Genomic DNA, 20085 nt, shown 5'->3' on the forward strand with positions numbered 1-20085 from the left:
TAGCAAATAATAGAACAAGTGTAATAGTTGTATGTTTGCTAAGCTTCAATTTGCTCCTGGGTAAAACAGGCAATTGTCCCAGGCCTCCCTCTTCTTTGAGTTGCTCTCAGGATACAATAATATATGTGAGAACACTTTGAAAACTGTAAATTGTACATTATTAACTGCAGCCAGCACCGTGCCAGGAGCCTCTTCTGAGAGTCCTTGTACTGTGGGGATAAGCTGCCAGGAGTCCTATTTTTTGTAAGTTCTTTTAGAGTTGTGCCAGATAGAGGAAATCAAGTGACAAGAGTGATAGAAACTAGGAATAAATACGACAGTGGGGTCTCAGTGCCTCTCCCCTAACCATGCTGGACGAAACACAGACCAACAGATGAGCAGGAGTTTTCAGGTACAGCTCTGCATTAGTTTCCAGGTATTTCTGTAACAAATGACTGCAATCTGGGCATCTTAAACCAGCAGATTTATTTCTCTCACAGTTCTAGAGGCCGGATGCCCCAAATCACACCTGGCAGGGGTGGCTGCTTCGGGAGGCAGGGAGGGAGCATCTGTTGCATGCCTCTCCTAGCTTCTGGTGGCTTCCAGCACCCCTGGTGTTTCTCATTTAGGAATGTCTTGCTCTAATGTCTGCCTCCATTGTCACACGGCATTCTTTCTGTGTCTGTGTCTGCTCCTTCTCTGTCTCTAATAAGGACTCCCCTCATTGGATTTAGGGATAACCCTAAAACAGGATGATCTCAACTTGAGCTCCTTACCTTCATCACATCACCTTAATCACATATGACACTCCAAATATGGTCACATTCTCAGGTTCCAGTGGGCATATTTTTGGGGGCCCACAATGCAAACCCTAAAGGTGTCACTCAAATGCACTTAGGCCTGGGTCCTGGTATACGGGATCTATGTATAAGAAAGGGAGTTTGAGTTTCCCCTTGGAGGCTCAGGAGGCCTGTGGTTGCTGAGAAGTCCTATCTCATCTCCAAAGGCTGCACTGCAGTAGGAAGATCTCATTCACAGCAGCAGATGAGGCTGTGGGAGAAGCAGAAATGACAGCAACCATTGTGGGAAAGGAAGCTAGCACTTCCCCTAAAATGCCCCCTCATCTCTGCCTCACCAGCCACCTGTCTTCTTGCCCCAAGTTCCAGAACAATCCGACAGGACTTCTGAGCATGCCCAGTCCTCCTCCTTACATCCCTCCCCTCCTCCCCTCTACCTGCCGCCGACTCACAACCTGGCAGGGCTGCAAATCACATCACTCGCCCTTCTGGCCTAACCCGGGGAGGCCCTGAACCCCTGAGATCTCCTTAGTCACAGCTGCTCCCCACACTTGTCCCCACACTGACCATTTCTGGTCCCAGAACCTCTGTACACAGCTTCCTCCCCTGCAACCCGCTATGCAGCTCAGGTCACTGGGCTTCTCTCCCCTCTTGTCTGGGCCCTGCCCTGTCATCCACTGTACTCGCCAAAATGTCCTATGGGCCCCCTCTCCTGGCTCTTGCCTGGATTCTCAAATTCCACCCTCCCTCACCATCTTCTCTTGCTGGAAAGTGGTTGTAACCTGGAGAACGTTGAGAGGAATCAAGGTACAAGAAAGGAAGGTTAGGAGAGCATGGAGGTCGGCCCACCAAGTATGTCAAGGCCTCACACTTCTCAGAGCTCACGCAACTCGGGAAGAAAGGAATCCTCAGTGACACAAGGAAGTCAGGGGCAAGCGTCGGATGGGTGGGACAGACATTAGAGCCCTCGAGGCCATAGAAGAGAAGGACCACCTCAGGCGGGGGAAGGTGGGATTCATTTAGTGAAGAAAACATTCCCTGAGAGTTCTTGGCTGTCTTTTCTGCTCACACATCTGCCGTGTCTTACCTAATCTTAGGGCTAGTGACTTCCCAATAGGCCTCTCCAGCTCAGCCTTGCCCCTGCTGTTCATAGGCCTGGGGGACACGCCCACCTGGGTATCCCACAGGACCTCAGTCCCACGTGGCCAGGCTGGGGCTCCTGCCCTGTCCTTGGCACATCGCTGCCTCCCCAAACAAAACCTGGGAGTCACCTTTAACACCTTCCTCCCCTTTGCCCTTTTATCCAGTTAAATAGGCACAGAATGGATAAGTTTGAAGGAAGGAAGGAAGGGAAAGAGAAGAATTCAGGTGCTGAGTCTCAAAAACTAAGTTCTGAAATAAACCAGAGGCCCACTTTTCACCAGGGGCCTTCGAGCCAGCACAGCCATTGCCTGCCTGATCACCAAGCTTCATTTTTCCCTGTTAGTAGAATCATGATTTTCTTGTGGAAAGCCAAGTACCCAGCTAAAATTTGTACATTTCTTAACCTCCCTTACATCTAGGAGTGGCCATGGGACCCAATGCCAGTGAGCTATAGATGGAATCCTCAAGAAGGATGTTCTTCTCCACATAAAAAAAGCCAGACCTTGCTAGAAGAAAGCCCTTCGCCTTTTGCCCTTTGCCCTTCCTGAGTTCTTACTCAGAAGGAAGCAGCCATCATGTGGCCACAAGGGGATGAGCACAAGGGTTGGGTAGCCAACCTTTTCTTTTTTGTGTGCTCCTAATATCTCTCATTATTTTAACATTATATTCCTTTTTGTATCTTTTTTATCTGCAAATTCCTTGATAATCTTCCATAAGGCATAAGGGAATATCATGGATACTGTGCTACTGCCCAGATTCCCCCTTCAAGGATGAAGAATTTACTGCTTAATGCTGTCAGTCCCATTTGGAAATCAGCTTTGCCAATGAGAGCCACTCACCAGAACTCACTCCCCATCCTGGGGCAGCACACATTCAATAGGGGGCTGATGCAGGGTGTAAATGCCTGGTCCCTCTCCCCAGCTCAGGACATCTCTGAAGGGCCATCCTTGCTTCAGAGCCCCTCCCACCCTTGGGGTCAGCTGAGACTTTGTGGTGACTGCCTTGAGCCCAGCTTCTCCCTCTGCCCCCATAGGTGCTGATCCTGAAAACAGGTGCAGTCAAAGCCCTGCAGGCAAATCTCCATCTCAGGGTCCTCAGGGGAACCAACCTGCAGGGGGCTGCCCTACTTGCAAGATGTAAGGAAGGGAAATCTCAGCCTGCACTTAAAGGGCTCACATGAAGGCCTTCTCGGTAACCAGGAAGTGACCTCTTTTTCCTTTTAAAAACTTAAGTTATAAAATAGGTTTGTGAAAATAGCACTCACACCAAGCCAGGTCTCAGGCAGCATCCCACACTGACCTGACAACAAGGGCCTGGAGTGACTTCTTGGCCTACAACAGCTTCTTCCAACTCTCTACCACTTGGCTTAAATGTTAACCACCTATTGTTTGATTTTTACAGACTTTAAAGCACTCTTGCCAACCCTCCTGGAAAAGATTTGTTTTGTCAGCAACTCAGGCATGAATATTGTAATCTGAAAACAAATTAAAGAGGTCTGGTAAGCTCCTGGGACTTACTCTTCCAGGGGAAAATAGCTCCCATATATACACCTTTTCCCACAAGCATGTGGGCTAACTTCTCCAATCATAGGTGCATTCATGACCAGATGTATTCTGTTTAAGACTAGAGCAATTGTGTATTATTTAGATAAAATGATTGTGTGCCAATTGTGGAGCCATGAGTTTGAATTCCACACTGCCCAGGTGGACTGGGACCTCTGGGTAGTTATAGAAAAGAATTGTAAACATATTTAGGAATTTTACAAAGAACTGTGAGCTTCAAGAAAAATGAGGCAACTTTATAGTGAGTTTGGTACAAAGGATATGAGCACAGGAAATATGATCAGAGGAGAGCTGAGTTGGGTTTGGGGAAATTCCATGTTCTGAGTCCTAAGAAGTCATTGAGTTTCAGTTTGGTTAACCACAATGCAGAGAAGACATCCTACAAGAAGGATCTCAGCATCAGAATGATTCAAGAAGAGTTCTCAAAGAAAGATTTTGTTGTTATGCCAAAGAGAACTGGATGCAAATATAAAAGTTGGATCTTTGAATCAATCTCAAGATTTTTATCATGCTATGTTGAACAGCAGAAAATCTTGGCTGTAGAGGACAAAATGGGCAAGTGGCATGTCAGTGGTGGGTGGGAAAAGGGCAGTGCTCCAGGGACCTAGATAGAGACAAAGAAATCCTTATGACCCTAGGTGGAGGTGTGAAGAGCTCAAATGTCCCCTGAGCTGGAGAAAGGGCCAGAAGGGTAAGTGTCCTGGCCTACCTGCAGTCAGTGGCTCTTCCCTTTCACACCCATGGCCATATCACAACCAATCACCTCATTTGTGTGAACAAAAAGCCATGTCTGTCCACAAATTTCAAGAGACAAGGGGCATAGGTCTTTATGCAGAGGAACAGGCCTTCGATGGCACAGACGAATTTTCTATTTGGTCAGAGGATCTTTATAGCTAGCTCAGACATGTTGGCATCCCCATGCCCACAAGATGGCCTTCCCAAGGCTTGGGAGGTGGGATGGCGCTCTTGGTTATATAGAATGTCATAGAATAATCCCTGGTAAATTGGGAAGTCAGGGAACAACCCCATATGGGCTGAACTAGGTCCTCTTGAATTCATATGTTGAAGTCCTAACCCCCAGTACCTCAGAATATGACCAGATTTGGAGATAAGACTTTTAAGTGAGTTTTTAAAGTAAACCGCGATCATATGGGAAAGTGATTAAGACACAGACACATAGAGGGACAAAGGGAATAGACAGCCATCTACAAGCCAAGGATAGAGGCTTCAGAAGAAATGAATGCTGACACCACCTTGATCTTGGACTTCCAGCCCCCCCAAGCTGTGTAGAAATAAGTTTTCTCCACACATAAATGTTTAAGCCCCTCAGTCTGTGGTACTGCATTCTGGCAACCCTAGCAGACCAGTACACTATCTATTGAGACCAAAGTCTTAGGGATCCCTGAATGTGCTCACAGTAGAGGGACTGTGTCTGTCTCATTTACCCTGTTCTCTCCTGGGCTAAGCCCAGTGCCTGGCCTACAGGATAGTCAATCGGTGTTTGTGGAATAAGTGAGTGACTCCGAAACCCTTTCTGGGATTGAAACTGTCCAGGTGGTCTCACTCAGCTAGAAAGTCTTATCTGGGTGGCTGTCAGGAATCTTGCTCTGTCCCAAGAGGCTGTAAATGCCTAGCAGTAGTAGCCTGTCAGTGATAACAAGCCTCTGGGCAGGAAGGACAAGCCCTTCTTGGTTTGTTTTCAGCCTTCAGCACAATTGCCTTCGGCAGGATGAGGCTTAATTACTATTTCTTTTCATGAGGGAAACTGTAGCATTGACTCCTGGGCTGAGGCAATGGGTCCATGCTTAGTAATACCAGTGCTGTCCCAGAATTTTTGCCTTCTGCTCTCATTGCCCCAGGACTGATCCCATTTTATTCCTCCTACCTTCTGTCAGTGGTATTCCCATTCTCCCAGGCCCAGACTCAAGTCCATGGAGTCACAGTTGATTCTTTCTTATGCTTGAGTCCTTAAGTCCAATCAGTAACAAAATTCCCTCCATTCTCCCTTCCCCTCCCTCTCCTAGACTGTCACCATCACAACCTGGCCCAGGTCTCATGACAGGAGGCTGCTGGCTGGTCCCCACCCCCTTCCCCCTCCTCCAACCTTCCACTCCATTGCGCCATGTGTTCTGTAGCCAGACTCACCTTTGTCAAGCGTCAAAAATTCTTTCTAGGTGCCCTCAGTAGATACTAAAGAGCATTAGTCTTAGTCATTTTACGTCTGGGAGAAAAGGCTAAGAAGTTTGTAGAAGGAGGGGGAGGGGAAGGCTGGTGAAATTGCTGGAAATAACTGTACACTAATCTACAACCATTGCTTTGGGGTCTTCTGGATTCAGAAAGCCATTTCCAGCTGCTGCTATATAAAAACACATAACCAGATTCACCTCGTGTTGTTGGACACGTGCACTCAGCTTTTACAACATACCAGAGTTCATATGTAAACTGTTAATTACATGATCTTTCCCATTCGTTTAGTTTTTCAAGGACTGTTATGATGGCACAGGCTTAGGGGTGAGAGGTGATATGCAGAGGCCAGAGGGACATGAAGAGAAAAGACTGCTCTCAGGAACACAGAGCCAGCACCAGGAACTTTAACTCTAACCTTTGCCCTCCATGGTTCAGTGGCTTGTGGGCTGGGAGAAGGAAAGTGACATCTGTGATTTAGCCCATATGAGATGCTTGACCTCCCCAGCTTCACGCTTCAGCAGGCTCAGTGTGGGGCCAAGGCCAGCAAGCAGAGCAGGAAGTGCCAGCAGGGAAATGTTAACAGAAGAAACATTCTTATGTTCTTCTCCGGATGCTAATTACAAAAGCCTACCCTCTTACAGGCTATTTAATGGTAGATTTTCTGCTTATGTAGATTTTTAAAACAAAATTAACCCATTTGGTTTGGTTAGCTATGGAAGGATGATCTACTGAACAACAATAACAACACCTTCCTCTGCCCTGGAGTTTTCCTGAGACCATGTCCGTGCACGTGTCAGAGGAGCTCTGCAGCTGAGAGCCCCGCAATGGCTGGTGAATGACGCCAGCTCTGAGCCTAGGATCTCCATGCGTGCCATGCAAAAGTGATTTCAAATTAATAAAGGACTTGTGAAAAACAGACATTTTTTTCTTATTCATCATTACAAGTCTGGGCAGAGGTACACTGTCCCTGCCATGGCCACCAACAGCTCTGCATCAGGGATGCACTCCCTTACTCTGCCTCCTCCCACCCTACCAACATGAGACACTAAATACCTTGTCTCTGAAGATCCCCCACTGCTTTTGAATCCCAAGAGATAAAACTTTGGGAGAAATCATGGAAAGACATCTCCAAGAGGATCTGGCCTGGGTTATCCAAGAAGAAGGATAGAGAGCTTTTCTTACTTGGGGTCAATTCCTCTTCCTCATCTGGCAAATGGAAAAATATTATGGCTGATCTCTAGCATCTCTTCCAGGACACAGATCTATGATTTTAAAATACTGCTCTCTTCACCATTATTAAACTACTAATGTCTGTTCAGAAAAAGAAAGGAAAGAAAGAACAAAAGAAAGAAAGCCAGCCAGCCCTGACTTGCGGCATTTGCAGATTTTCATGGTATAAACAGCCTTACCGTGGCCAATTTCAAGCTATGAGCCTGACATCACAGAGCCATGAAATAGGGACTTGGGAAGACATATGTACAATTGGCTCTTGAGAGCCAGTTTAAGCTGGCTCCAGCACACCAACGGTTGGGTATAACCTAAGAAATGTCAAGATGGGCTGAAATCAGTTTAAATTCCTGTATTATGGTTTTGTGTTCCTTTTTCTTCCTATATACACAAATATTTGTGACAGGTGATAATTGTGATAATAGACACATGTTTCAGAACTCAACTTCCATGAGATTGGAGAATAAGAGGTAACAATACTGAGACCAGTTTGTGGTCCAGTCATCTGTTTTTTTTCCTCAGGTTAAAGAATATTGGGAGTAGCCAGACTTTGAAGTTCTTCTTATCACTTTAAGCCACTTGACCTCTTAACTAAGTGGTGTATGTTGGTGGCAGCCACATTTTCATCAAACTTTTATTGAGAGAACCAGCTCAAACCACAGGCTATGATAGATATTCAATAAATGTTAATTAAGTATGAATGTATTCTATACCAGGGCCTTGAATTCTAGCCATGAAGATGCTCTACAGTTCAAAGGCAAGCAGATCCAGTAGGCTGTTGGCCGTCTGAGTGGCAAAGGAGAGTAATGAGCGATACACCAGAAAACAAGGTAAACACTATCTTCTCTAATGATGGCTGGACTCACTCTGCTGATGCTCTAGGGTTAGACCAAGTTAGCCAACATCAGAGAGTTTGGGGAAGTCAATAAATAGATCTTCTCAAGGAGAGTAACGCTAGTTACTAAACACCACATTCAGAAACATCATTTCTACTGACAAATGGGAGTCCTTGGGCACTTACCGGATGAAACTATGCAAATAGCCCATAATACCTGATCAACTCAGTTTCCTCATCTTTAAAACAAAAATACCAATGCCTGCTTTTCTGGCCAATTATGCAGATTAAATGGGATATTGTGTGTACAGAACCTAGCACTATGCCTGAAACATAGTACAAGTTCAATAAGTAATAGATGGTATGAGGTTTATTACATTCTTTTACATTCTTTCATGCTTCCTGTCTTACACCATGTCACTTCTTCATATTGATTCCATTCTAGTAAAAACACAACTCTGAGAGATAGCAAAAGTATGGTCAGCCTCTCCCTCTCTGAGGCATCTGGGAATTGTTATGTGATATGATTCCAAGCAGTTTAAGCTATAGGAAAAAATAAAATTCCACCTTAGAGGTGGAACATGCTGAAGAGTCACAGTTTCAGTATTTTTGCTCCTTAGGGTGTGATAGACAGGATAATGGCCTCCTTGAGATACTGGCCACATTGTAATCTCCAGTATCTGTAACTATATTATCTTAGATGGCAAAAGGGACTTTACAGGTGTAATTAAGGATCTTTAGAATGGGTAGATTATTTTGAATTATCTGGTGAGCCCAGTGTAATCACCAGGGTCTTTGTGAGAGGGAGACAGGAGGGCCAGAGTCCGCGGAGATGTGAGGATGAAGGCAGAGGTTAGAGGGATGTAGCTGTGAGATGAGGCATGCTGGCAGCCTCTTGAAGCTGAAGGAGGCAAGGAAGGGGCCTCCCAGAGCCTCCAGGAGGAGCCAGCCCTACCAACACTTTGACTTTGGCCCAGTGAGACAGACTTTGGACTTTGGACTTCCAGGACTATAAATAGCAAATTGGTTTTGTTAAATCACTAAGTTTGTGGTAATTTGTTACAGCAGGAAACTGGTATACAGATAAATAGGAAAACAATGTAGACAAACAATGAAACATGGGTCATGAGTCCCAGACAGGGAGTAGGAGCGGGGTGGGGTGGGGGATTCCTTTCTTTCCAAATCCCACATGTGAGAAAAAGGCACACAGTCTCCTCATCCTGTGACTATGTCACTTCCTCAGATGAGATTTCTTCAGAGCAGGAAGGTACTGGTCACCAATGGGACCCAAATCTTCCAAGACTGCAACTTAAGTTTGGGGTTACAAAAAGAAGAAGGCAAGCAGGTGCAGGTTTAATGTGTAACATGTTGTAAGCCATTACATATTGTTGAACTCAGGTGATAGGTAGGTAGGTAGGTAGGTAGGCAGGTAGGTAGGTAGGTAGAGAGAAAGAGAGAGAGATAGATGATGATAGATAGATAGATAGATAGATAGATAGATAGATAGATAGATAGATAGATAGATAGATAGATAGCTGGATGATAGATGATTTTATCAAGGTTCAGAGCAATGACATTATAAGTGCATCAAGCAAAGGGTTTTTCAAATAAACATTAGAGAGGAATTGGAAAATGATGACTTCAACTGAGTTATGGCCTAGCCTTCCAAGAAGGAATAAAAGCTCCAGCTTCGAACACAAAAGGATGTTGTAAAGCAACTGGAAACTCTTTGCTGAGAACCAGCAGCCGGAGCTCTCTCGCGACCTCTCCGGGGGCGCCCCTGGCCCGAGCCTCGTGGGCGGCTGTGTGGGAGCCCCTGTTGTGAACTGAAGGAGTCATACCGCAGGGTCCTGCGCGTTCTGTGGAGCTGGCAGGGAGACCTGAAGAAAGCAGAAAGGAAAGCAGAGGTCGGAAAGTCAAACGCTGAGCTGGGAGACGAGAGGCTAGTCCTAACTCCCCCGGTCAAGGGCTGGGGCCGACTTTTGGGCAGGGCGATAGGGAGCTGTGCCTTACTAACTGGGCGGAGCAAAGGAGGGTCTTTTTCTGCGCGTGCGCGAGGCTAGTACCTGCTTCTACATAAGACGCGTGTGCATTTTCGGGGAAAGCTATCTGTGCACAATGGGGGGTTTTCAGATGGCGACAACTGACCGAGCAGGCAGGTTCCTTCTGCGCAGTCTCACAGTGCCCATGTTGGTTTTAACCGTCTTTTTCTCATCCTATTCTCTCTCCAAGAGCAGATGCCCTATTTACCTGTCTTCCTGTGAGACAAACTCAGGGATTTTTGTTCGTCTTCCTGTGGTGTACAGTTTCCGTCCGAATTAACCCCGTGATGTACGGTTTCAACATTTGGAACTTTTGTGGGTGGGATTAGAAATGGGACAGGGTGACTTCCGTTTATTCGTATCTCTTTAAGCAGTGGTATTAAGGGCTCCTTTTCTTTTTGTATGCATCATGTCAGCTTTTTTCCAAATATATATATTTTTTAACAGAAAAATATCTTTCCTTTTGCCTGAAAAAGCAGTGATGCTGCAGAGCAGAAAACAGATAAAGTTCTGACTGTTCTCATTAAGTTTCTTTCTTCTTACAATGGAACTCTCCTGGACCACTGAGTAGCTAATCTATCTCATGGATGGGCAGGGTGGTGTGCCTGTAAATCAGGTGTTCCAGCACAGGGGTTTTCAGACTGAAATGTCAAGTGAATCACCCTGAGATCTTGTTAAAAATGCAGGTTCTGATTCTGAATGTCCAGGGTGGGACTTAGCTTCTGCATTTCTAACTGGGCAATGCTGAAGCTGGTCATCCATGCACCAACTCTGGGTTTAAAGGGCCCCAGACCACATTGTCAGACAAGGTATCAAGTCATACGTTGATTTGGAAATCAGAACATAGAGGTCCTACACCTATGTGGACCCGAAACCAGAAAATCAGAAGCTTACCAAAGCTAGGACCAATGTCTACCCAAGATCTGAAAGTGAACTTCAAAACCAGATCAGTAACTGATGGTCAGGGTCCCAGGGCCCCCCTGAGGCTCGCTGATCCCAACACTGGAACACCTAGAAAGTGCTATCACAAACATGAACTGTCTAGGTTAAACGTCAGCTCCCTTTTCTTTACTGCCTTTTGCCGTAAATGCAAAGGCTTCCCCCAGGAGGTCCCCAGGGACCTTACCCTGCAGTGTGGTGACTGCTGTTATCGCTGATATTACAGTAAGGGCAGTGATGCCAACAAGCTGGAATGTTTGTCCCAAATGCCAGGATGTCCAGTTCTTTGTGATTACCGTTCAACAAGAACCTCTTGTATTTTGAAACTGACACACTTATTTAAAAAAATTAAATACTAGGTGATCCGCCAAAATCTGAGGGAATTTCCCACCCCAAATTGTGCATGCCAAAACTAACCAAACCACTTGGTTGTGTTTTCCTTTTTTATTGCTGGCATGCAAACAATACAAGCATCGTAGTTTATGTGAGAGATACGATATCACTCTTAGCCAAGACCAAAGATCAAAACAGGCTTTGTTCTAGGACTCTCTGTTCTGTGGCCAGAGAGTTCCTGAAGGATTTCTTCTTGCAGGCCCTTCTAGTACAAACTGAGTTCCTTAAAGTCCCCAATAGACTTGTTCCTGTAACCAATACATTAATGTGGGCGTGGTTGCCTAATACTGTGGCTCCTCTGCGGTTCCAACCATGAAAAGGCATCACCCGTGGTGGGGTTTTGCCCTTCCTGCTGAGTTGACAGGGAGCAAATCTCTGCCTCCATGTCTCTGGGCTCCTTACCAGCCCCCTAGGGCCATTCAGAGAATCACAGAACTGGGTTTTAATGAATTTTGCAAACCATCAAGCCCAACCTTTTTGGTTTTCAGATGAGAAACACATGGCTAAAAGGAGTGAAGTGCTCGATGTCCTCCAGCCAGTTGCTGGTAAAACCAGAACTCTGTCTTCTTACCCCAAACCCCAGCTGGGTCCACTCCCCTGCCACTGCCCTCAGATCATGGCTGACCCTGAGGGGTCTCCCACCCCACCTAGGAAAAGTGGTATTCTAAAATCACCTTCAAAGTCAAGTCCACCCACAGGGCATGGGCACCATCTTGAGGGGCACTTACAGAGAATCTGAATGTCTAAACAGGATCTAAGTATCTAATGATCAGATTAATAGCCAAAAAACCTGGGTTCAAGAACTGACTTTACTTCAAATGCTGAGTATGTACATGGATGAATCAGTATTTCCTGGGTTGTATTTTCCTAATATATAGGAGATGGTATCAGCAATAGGTCCTCTTTCACTTCTGAAGGTATTAGAAAGGACACTGAGAGGAGCCAGAGAAGAGGCGTATTCTGAGTCATTGCATAGATGGGTTTGATGTCCACTCATCTGGGCTGGTTTCTTGCTTACTGTCAGTGGGCTTTGGACAAACTTTAACTTCCCCACAGGTTTTGTTCCTTGAAGTGAAAGGCTGACTCACAGGAGACAATCAATAAATGTTTCCCATTCATTTCAAAAGCTGAAGAGAACATGATGTTGGCTGTTGAAGAGTTTACTATTTGCCGAAAAACAAGAAGGTGAGCTAGCATGTCAAGCACTGGCTTTGTGCTAAGCACTTTGCACACATTCTCTCCTTTAATCCTGGTGGCATCTCTATAACACAGTCATGAAGCTCAGACACTTGCAGATACCTAGACACCAAGAAATTCGCTTCCCCTATGTCATGAATCTACTAAGCAGCAGAGCTGACCTTCAGAACTTTTCCCACCTTGAGTTAGATTTACACACCTCGCACCTTTTCATGCCTTCATGCTCTGATCCCACAGCCTTCTTCCAGAGCTCACACCAGCAAGAAACTGTTTCGCATTTTTTATGGAATGTTTTTCTAACCATGTGTATTGGCTTGCTGGAGTTGCCATATCAAAGAACCACAGACCGGGAAGCTTAAACCACATAATTTATTTCCTCCAAGCTCTGCAGACTGGAAGTCCCAGATCAGGGTGGTGGCAGGCCTGGTTTCTTCTGACGCCTCTCTCCTTGGCTCGCAGATGGCCACTTTTTGCTGCGTCCTCACATGGCCCTCCTTCAGCCAAGTTGCCTCTGTCCTGATCTCCAGCTTTACAAGGACACCAGTTGTACTGGATTAGGGCCCACCTTAATGACCGCATTTTAATTTAATCACACCTGTAAAGACCTTATCTCCAAAAAGCCATATTCTGAGGTCCTAGGGCTTAGGACTTTACATTTTTGGTGGACACAATTCAGCCCATAACACCATGATTAGCATCACAAATGTGTTTCTCCTCCTAAAGCACTTCTGAAATCCAGGGGTATAGAAATGATGGACAAAGGTAGGGGTGGGGAAGGAACAGGGGGCAACGTCCGCTTAGAAAGGCACACGGGTTTCTCTTAGAACCTTCCTGTGACACCTTCTGCTCCCTGGAATGATCTTGCTATTTCATCGTTCCCCACACCATCCATATTCACCAATGAGCATTCTATACTGTTTGTCCCTGCTCAGAACCATGACAGACCCACTCCATAAGTTATATTCTGCCCAAAGATGCTTGGGTCAGGGAGGAATGGTAACAGAATCCTTGAGACCACTTGCCAAGGCAAAGGTCACAAACTGCCTCTCCCTAAGAATGGGATGTCTTTTTCCTGACACAAAGAAACACATTTTTCTAATTAGTCTTCCCAGATGGGTACTTTTGCTAATTTCCATGTAGACTCATTTGACCCTGTCTCTGCCCCACCCTTACCCACCTCCTCCTCAGCCCTCAGAAATTTGGCTTTCTGCTGGAACTGCTCTCTCCCAACCCCCTTTGCACTTGCCCAGGTTGATGGCTTGCTCTCAGGCTCTGCTCCCATCACTGGACAGCCTGGACCTTCCATGTTTTGACACTCTTGATCTCCTGGAACTCCCCAGGCATCTCCCTCCTGGCTCCTTTTTGACTTCCGAGATCTCTGCACTGACCCTCTGCCGTTCTCACTTGACTTTACTCCTTGGAGATCCCAGCCGCACTGCCTTCTCCCCCTCACCTATGTGGGAGACTTACAGATAGGTATGTATATGTATGGCCTTCCTTCCCTTCTGGACTAAACCTTTTGGAGAACAAAATAGCCTGCTTAAAGGTAAGTATCCACTCCTCAAACCCAACAGATCTACCAATAAACTCCTTATCTTCCCAGACAGAAAGGTACACCAACAGTTCATCTCCATTCATCAAAATCCCATTTCTTGCCAGCTCAAACCTCTCTCATCCATAAAATGTTTGCTGAGCCCCTGGCCCCCAATTCTGAAACAATGATCTGTATTACTTATTTAACATCAATCATTTGCAGCCCAGTGTTGGAATTTATTCCCATGGCTATAGATATGGAAAGAGACAGAAAAAACAGAAAGGGAACAAGTTGAGGGTCAGGGAAGAGGAGTATTTGGTCTCTGTAAGTGTGGCGATAAGGGCATATTCCTCCTTCTTTACATCTTTGGTATTTAATAACACCTAAAAAAAGTTATTCATAAAGAGAGAGAAATTTGCATAAATTTATTCTCAGGAAGGCAAACCTGGGCCAAGAATGGCAGTGAGGAGTAAAGTCTATGCAGATTTAAACTTGGGTTCCTGAATTTGAATTTCTATTTCTGCTTCTCAATTCTTCCAAGGTCCTGCTATCCCTCCTGCTATCCCCAAATACACCAAGTTAAATTTGTTGTCAACTCTACAAACACTGTATATTGCTAAATTCTTTCCATTCATCACACAAGGGGAATCCTTTAATGCTTCAATCATTTAATCCTCTGCTCTGGCCAAAAAGAAGAGCTATTTTCTTCTAGAACCTCCCTCAGCTATCCTCCTCTCCAAGTCCCACCACCCTAATTACTATCCTTTTGTTCCTATAGCACAAATAAAATGTATTTCTTGCTCCCATGACAATGATGAGGATCAAGTGCTTTTCGGGGCATTTCTGCTCCATGTAGAGATTGAAACATGGAGAGGAGCTCTTGGGAGGAGCGGATATCCTGGGTGAAGAGACCGTTCTGATGCTCTTCATTCCTTTATATAGACCCAGCTTTTTATCTGATATGATTTCACTTCTGCCTGCAGGATTTCCTTTTATATTTCTTGTAGTGCAAGTCTACCAGTGAGGAATTCTCTCAACTTTCATATGTCTGCAGAAGTCTCTATTTTACCTTCATTTTGAACATTATTTTTGCTGGCATAGAATTTAGGTTGCTAGTTGTTTTTAATTTCTGCATTTTAAGACATTGCTCCACTGTCTTCTAACTTGCATTGTTTCCAAGGAGAAGTCTTCTGAAATTCTTATCTTGGTTCCTCTGTGTATAATGTATATTTTTTCTTCTGCTTATTAAGATTTTCTCCTTATCATGATTTCTAAAACTTGAAATCAAAATCAAAATAATTTTTTCATGGGCCTCATCCCTACCACCATTCTTATTCTTACCCCAGGTTGAATTTGATCATGATATGCCTCGGGCTCATTTTCTCCACATTTCTTCTGTTTGCTTTTTTTGAGTTTCTTGGATCTGTGAGTTTATAGTTTTCTATAGTTATAGGAAATTTTCAGCCATCAGTCATTATTTTCTTAAACATTTTTTATGTGTCCACCTTTTTCAACTCCAGTTACACATATATGAGGCTACCAGTGGTTATCCCACTTATTGGTTATTATCCCACTTATCCCGCTAACCGGTGGTTAACACACTGATACTCTGGCTGTGTTTGTTATCCTTTTTCCTTTGTGGGCTCCACTTTGAACAGGTTCTATTGCTAAGTCCTCAAGTTCACTAATATTTTCCTCCATAATGTCTAATCTGCTATTAATACCATCCAGTATAATTTTATCTCAGACACTGTCTTTTCATATCTAAATAGCTGACTTGGGTCTTTTTATTTTGAACTAAAGTTCATGTTTTCTCTCAATATGCTCATGACCACTACTGTCTTCTTAAACTTATGGATTACATTTATAATGAGTGTTATACTATCTCCTATACTTCTTGCTTGATGTGCCAGTACTGCAAGACTTCTACTTTTTACCCAGGCAATTTCTCAGGATTGTTTTTGCAGCTGTTCACCTGAGAAATGAGTCAACATGTCTCCCTGAACAAGGGGCAAGTTAGTCACCATTTGCAATGGATCCCACAAGTTCAGTGTAGCTTTTAGTGCAAACCCACTGAGTGAATGGCATTCATCTTGGATGCACTGTATTTCTTTGGCAAAAGGTGGCATGCATTGCTTGCTACACCATGAGCAGTAGAGTCTTTTTTCTCTGATTTGAGAGTCCCATGGCTTCTGCCAGCATCCATGAAATAGTAACAGACTAACTTATTAGTTTATATATATGGTAAAATCAAACCCCCATCCAGAAGAATAAGGCAGTGAAAACTGAACTAAAAAGTAAAAGTGGTCTGGTCTTTTAAAAATCCCAGATGAAGCTCAGGTGAGTGTATGCACATAGTCTCACATTTTGTTTGTTTAATGTAAAGGCTGAAAAAAAAGGATTCAGTGTGACATCCTCCTATAAATGGCATTGTTTGAACCACTACTATTTTACAAACATTACATTTTACAAGTACCCATCTGCACTTACGAAAAGCAAACCATGAGGATTTGCTGTATACTATCTCTCCATACATATTTCCCATGCTAACTCTCTGTATAAGTTGATTTCAGACCCCCCAATAAATTCATCAATTACCATTCTGGAAATCCTCCAGTGAGTACTTCAAGCCTGGAGAACAACTGTATTGCAGGTAAGGGGCCCCAAGAGCCAGAGATGCTTGAAGGAACTGACGAGGACATGGAAACACATAGTGATGGTCTTTGGTCTGAAAAGGCAGAAAACAAAGGAGGGAAATGGAACAAGTGAAACAGATAAGGCACAAAGCAGAGAAAATTTTAAAAAAACTGGTGAGGAGAACAGGATAGTGAAGTTAATATGGATACCACATGAGATGAAAAGGAGACTCAAGCGAACAAGGAACTCACAGGGATGCACAGAGAAAGGGAAAGCGGTAGTGGGAAGGAGAAAGCGGAGCGTGACATTTCTGGAGGGGCCGCAGCTGCAGGAGCGGCTCCTGCCTCCACAGCAAGCCCAGCACCTGGCTGCTGGGGCAGAAAGAAAGATCCAGTCCCTGGTGGCTTTCCCGGCTGAGACACAAATGAAGAAACTAGATATCAAACTTCAGCATTTGGAGGAGCAGGAAACTATCATGGACAGAGACAAAGTGGCTTTAGGACGCATGGCAGCAGTGGCTTCCTGGAGGTCAAACTTCCACATGAAACAGCTGAAATGTGCTGAGTTGTAAGCCTGGCCCCAGATGGAGAAGCAAGGCAGATCCCCAACAGGACACCAGCCGCAGGAGGACTGGACAGTGATTTGGGGCAGCAGGGCACCAGGCCCTCGGCCAGATGCCGCCGCCTCACCCTCTCCAGTCAGCTCCGATCCCAGCCCCAGGTGCCATCATGCCCAGCAGCCCACGCCAGACCACACATTTCCCACCACTGCTCCAACATCCACTCTCTGGGAGTGGCCTGCCCTCCTGGGTGCTTCCAGGGCAAGGAAACATGTTAAGACCATGAGTCTCCCTCGTAGCACCTAACAGCCTGTGCCCTGACCTAGTTTTGACCAAAAATCCAAGGACTGTTGTTCAGGACCTCTGACGCTGCCAGGACTGTCATGAAATAAAATTAGCGTAGAGAACCACTAAATTACAATAAAATCAAAATACAATTAGGTTCCGAAAATTTTTAAAAACGTAAAAAGTGAATGCAACTGGGCAGGCACTGAGCCATTATCAGTCAGATGGGCCCCAGAGGGATGTTGCAGGGGACTGGGCACTATATCCCCGATGCGTGGATCGGGGCATTAGGAAACCAGCAGCCAGGCCAGAGTCACCAAAGACTAAACTCACCAGAAGGTCTGAAGCTGGCTTTTGGCAAATGACACTAGAAGGTCCTTTGCAGACCTCCCGAGGATGGTCGGCTTTCCTTAGCAGCACTGTGCTATCTCGAGGCAGCTTCCTTTCAGATCCCCTGTATTTCCTTACTGTCCAGAAAGTTCCATCTCATGTTTTGCACAGAAACAGATACAATACCATCATTTGGGACACTTATCTGTGATCGTGTTTTTCTAAGGACTCACCCAGGCTAAGCAAAGATGCATAATTATTTTATATCATTGTTCTTCTCCGGGGTCTCACTAGTCATTTTAACAGGTATCCTCAATCTGTATACACGCCTTCACTGCTTGACTAATGCAATAGATGCTATTGGTACCCTGCTTGCTCCCGTGATGCCCTTCCTTAGGGCTGTATTTTCTCCATGGTAGCCAGTACAGAGCAAGCCATAAGGGATGGACAGGAACAGCCTTCCACCAGTGATAGACAGACAGTTAGGAGACAAACACCTGAGCTTCACTGGTCTTCATCCGAGGTGACTCTGAGAGAGTACTGTCCCCCGGGCTCCCCAGCTGAGTGGAGCTCTAGTCCCCACAGTGGGAGCCAGTTTGGTAGCCCACCATTAACTGGCTTCCTTTCCCATCTGTCCCTCTCTCTCTCCACCCATTGGGGTGATCCGGATCATCTTTCAAATGAATTCTTTACACTCAAATCTTTGTCTCAGGGTATGCTTCTGGGAGAATCCAAACAAAGACAATTACTAAAATGAAATCCTAATTAAATATAATGTGAAAACTAGTAGGACTATATAAATGTACTACTGGGATTGAGCCTAACAACTAAGTTAGGTATTTCTGCAGACATCCAAATTTATCACCAGCTACATGTCGGGTGGGGCCTGAGGCAAAATGAAAATTGTTAATTGTTTAAAAGCATGGGGAAAAAAATGTTAAAGGTGCTATAATATAAAGTGCTTTCCTTTCTCCTGCCATCTCTCAACTTGTCATGGTATTTATTTGCTATCTAATGTCATTCTAAGTAAAGAAAAAATGAATATTTTGAATTATTAGCCTGAATTCTACCATTCGTCTTTGTATAATACAATGCCAGTTTCAAATGCAGGTATAAGAGCTTGTAATTCACATGCAGAACCTCTAAAATTAAATAACCCATATTTCATAGCTCATGTATGTATATACATTTTGTTCTTACCGAAAGAGTGGAAACACTGCACAAAAGTAACTCCACTGTTCTTATTTCACTTTTTGATATTACACATTCTAACAGTCTCTCTGGCTCATGGATGAGTTAGGAAGGACTGAAAAGAAAGAAAACCATCATTTACCCCATCTTCTCATTTCCTTCTATGTCTTCACTTTCAGCATGTTTGGCTAATCCAGGGACATGACAAGCTTAAGAAAGGACATGGTAGGTTTCCTTGGTCATTCATGTTTCTTAGAAACTGACCGCCTTCTTCCTGCACTCCAAGCAAGTTCTGGGTCCAATGGGAAGCGTGGTCTTTTGGGACTGTCAGTGCCCACCCCTTCCTCTGCTCCCTGGGACCCAGGCACAGACCTTGGATAAGCTTTGAGGCATCCCTGGACTCGGACACATCATTGGTCCTGCGAATTTTGTGCTTATGGGCCACCCCTGATGCTCCATGGGCAGTAAGGACCAACGGACACTCATACTGGTTGTGATCACTCAGCGCACGGACATGCTCCGTGGTCCCATTGGACTTCATATACAAAACACAAGTTCAAAGACAGCATCATTAAGGATTTCAAGATGTTGATAGCAGGATGTTAAATGAGGGGTGTGTCCCTCCTGAGAAGAGGGGCTTGTATGGATGATGAAGGCACAGATCCTCATCACCAGTCCCGAGAGAGGGGGCACAGCATGTTGAACACTGTGAGAATCACAACTGGGAATCACAACTGTGCCTTCCAACCATGCTTTACCCAAAGGGTGACGGGTCATAGCACTGAACTCTTCCGTCACTAGAGTCTTTATAAAGTGAGTGTCTTGTTTAGGATCTTTACAAAGGCTTTTCTTCTAAAACTGTATTATTCTACTGGAGTGCGAAGGCTCCTTAACATTCTTTATCATGTTCAAGCAGATCTTATTTAAGAATTTAAAGAATTCAGCTGCCCCTTTTTGGAGGATTCCCTGCTCTCTCTGGTGCCCACTCAGAAAAGTGAATGAGGCCTGACAGCTTTAGAACACGCGGCAAAAATGAAATTCTTTCTAAATGTTAAAATAAATTTCAGGCTTAGTTTTCTCTCAAACACTGAGGGCTTGGCAGGCTTTCCCTCATGTAGTTTTTAAGCCTGAATGCACCCACGGGCACGCGCACGACCTTGGCTCCGTCTCGGCACCCCCATGCGCGTGGCCCGGCCAGCAAGGCTGCGGTGCCGGCGGACCTGCGGCTGGTGGTCTCTGGTTTCCAGT

The 20085-nt window shown here is 45.0% G+C and overlaps 1 protein-coding gene across 1 annotated transcript in view; it reads right to left on the bottom strand.

The window, feature by feature from the left end:
- Positions 1 to 8093: 8093 nt before the first annotated feature.
- The window catches only part of TMEM170B (transmembrane protein 170B), a 68499-nt gene continuing 56507 nt past the window's right edge, over positions 8094 to 20085 (bottom strand). The window contains exon 3 of the mRNA XM_037011192.2: positions 8094 to 9610. Coding sequence (XP_036867087.2) covers positions 9381 to 9610 — 230 coding nt within the window. The 3' untranslated portion in view covers positions 8094 to 9380. The remainder of the gene's footprint in view (positions 9611 to 20085) is intronic.

Source organism: Manis javanica, chromosome 16, assembly GCF_040802235.1.
Source record: "Manis javanica isolate MJ-LG chromosome 16, MJ_LKY, whole genome shotgun sequence".
NCBI classification, from domain to species: domain Eukaryota; kingdom Metazoa; phylum Chordata; class Mammalia; order Pholidota; family Manidae; genus Manis; species Manis javanica.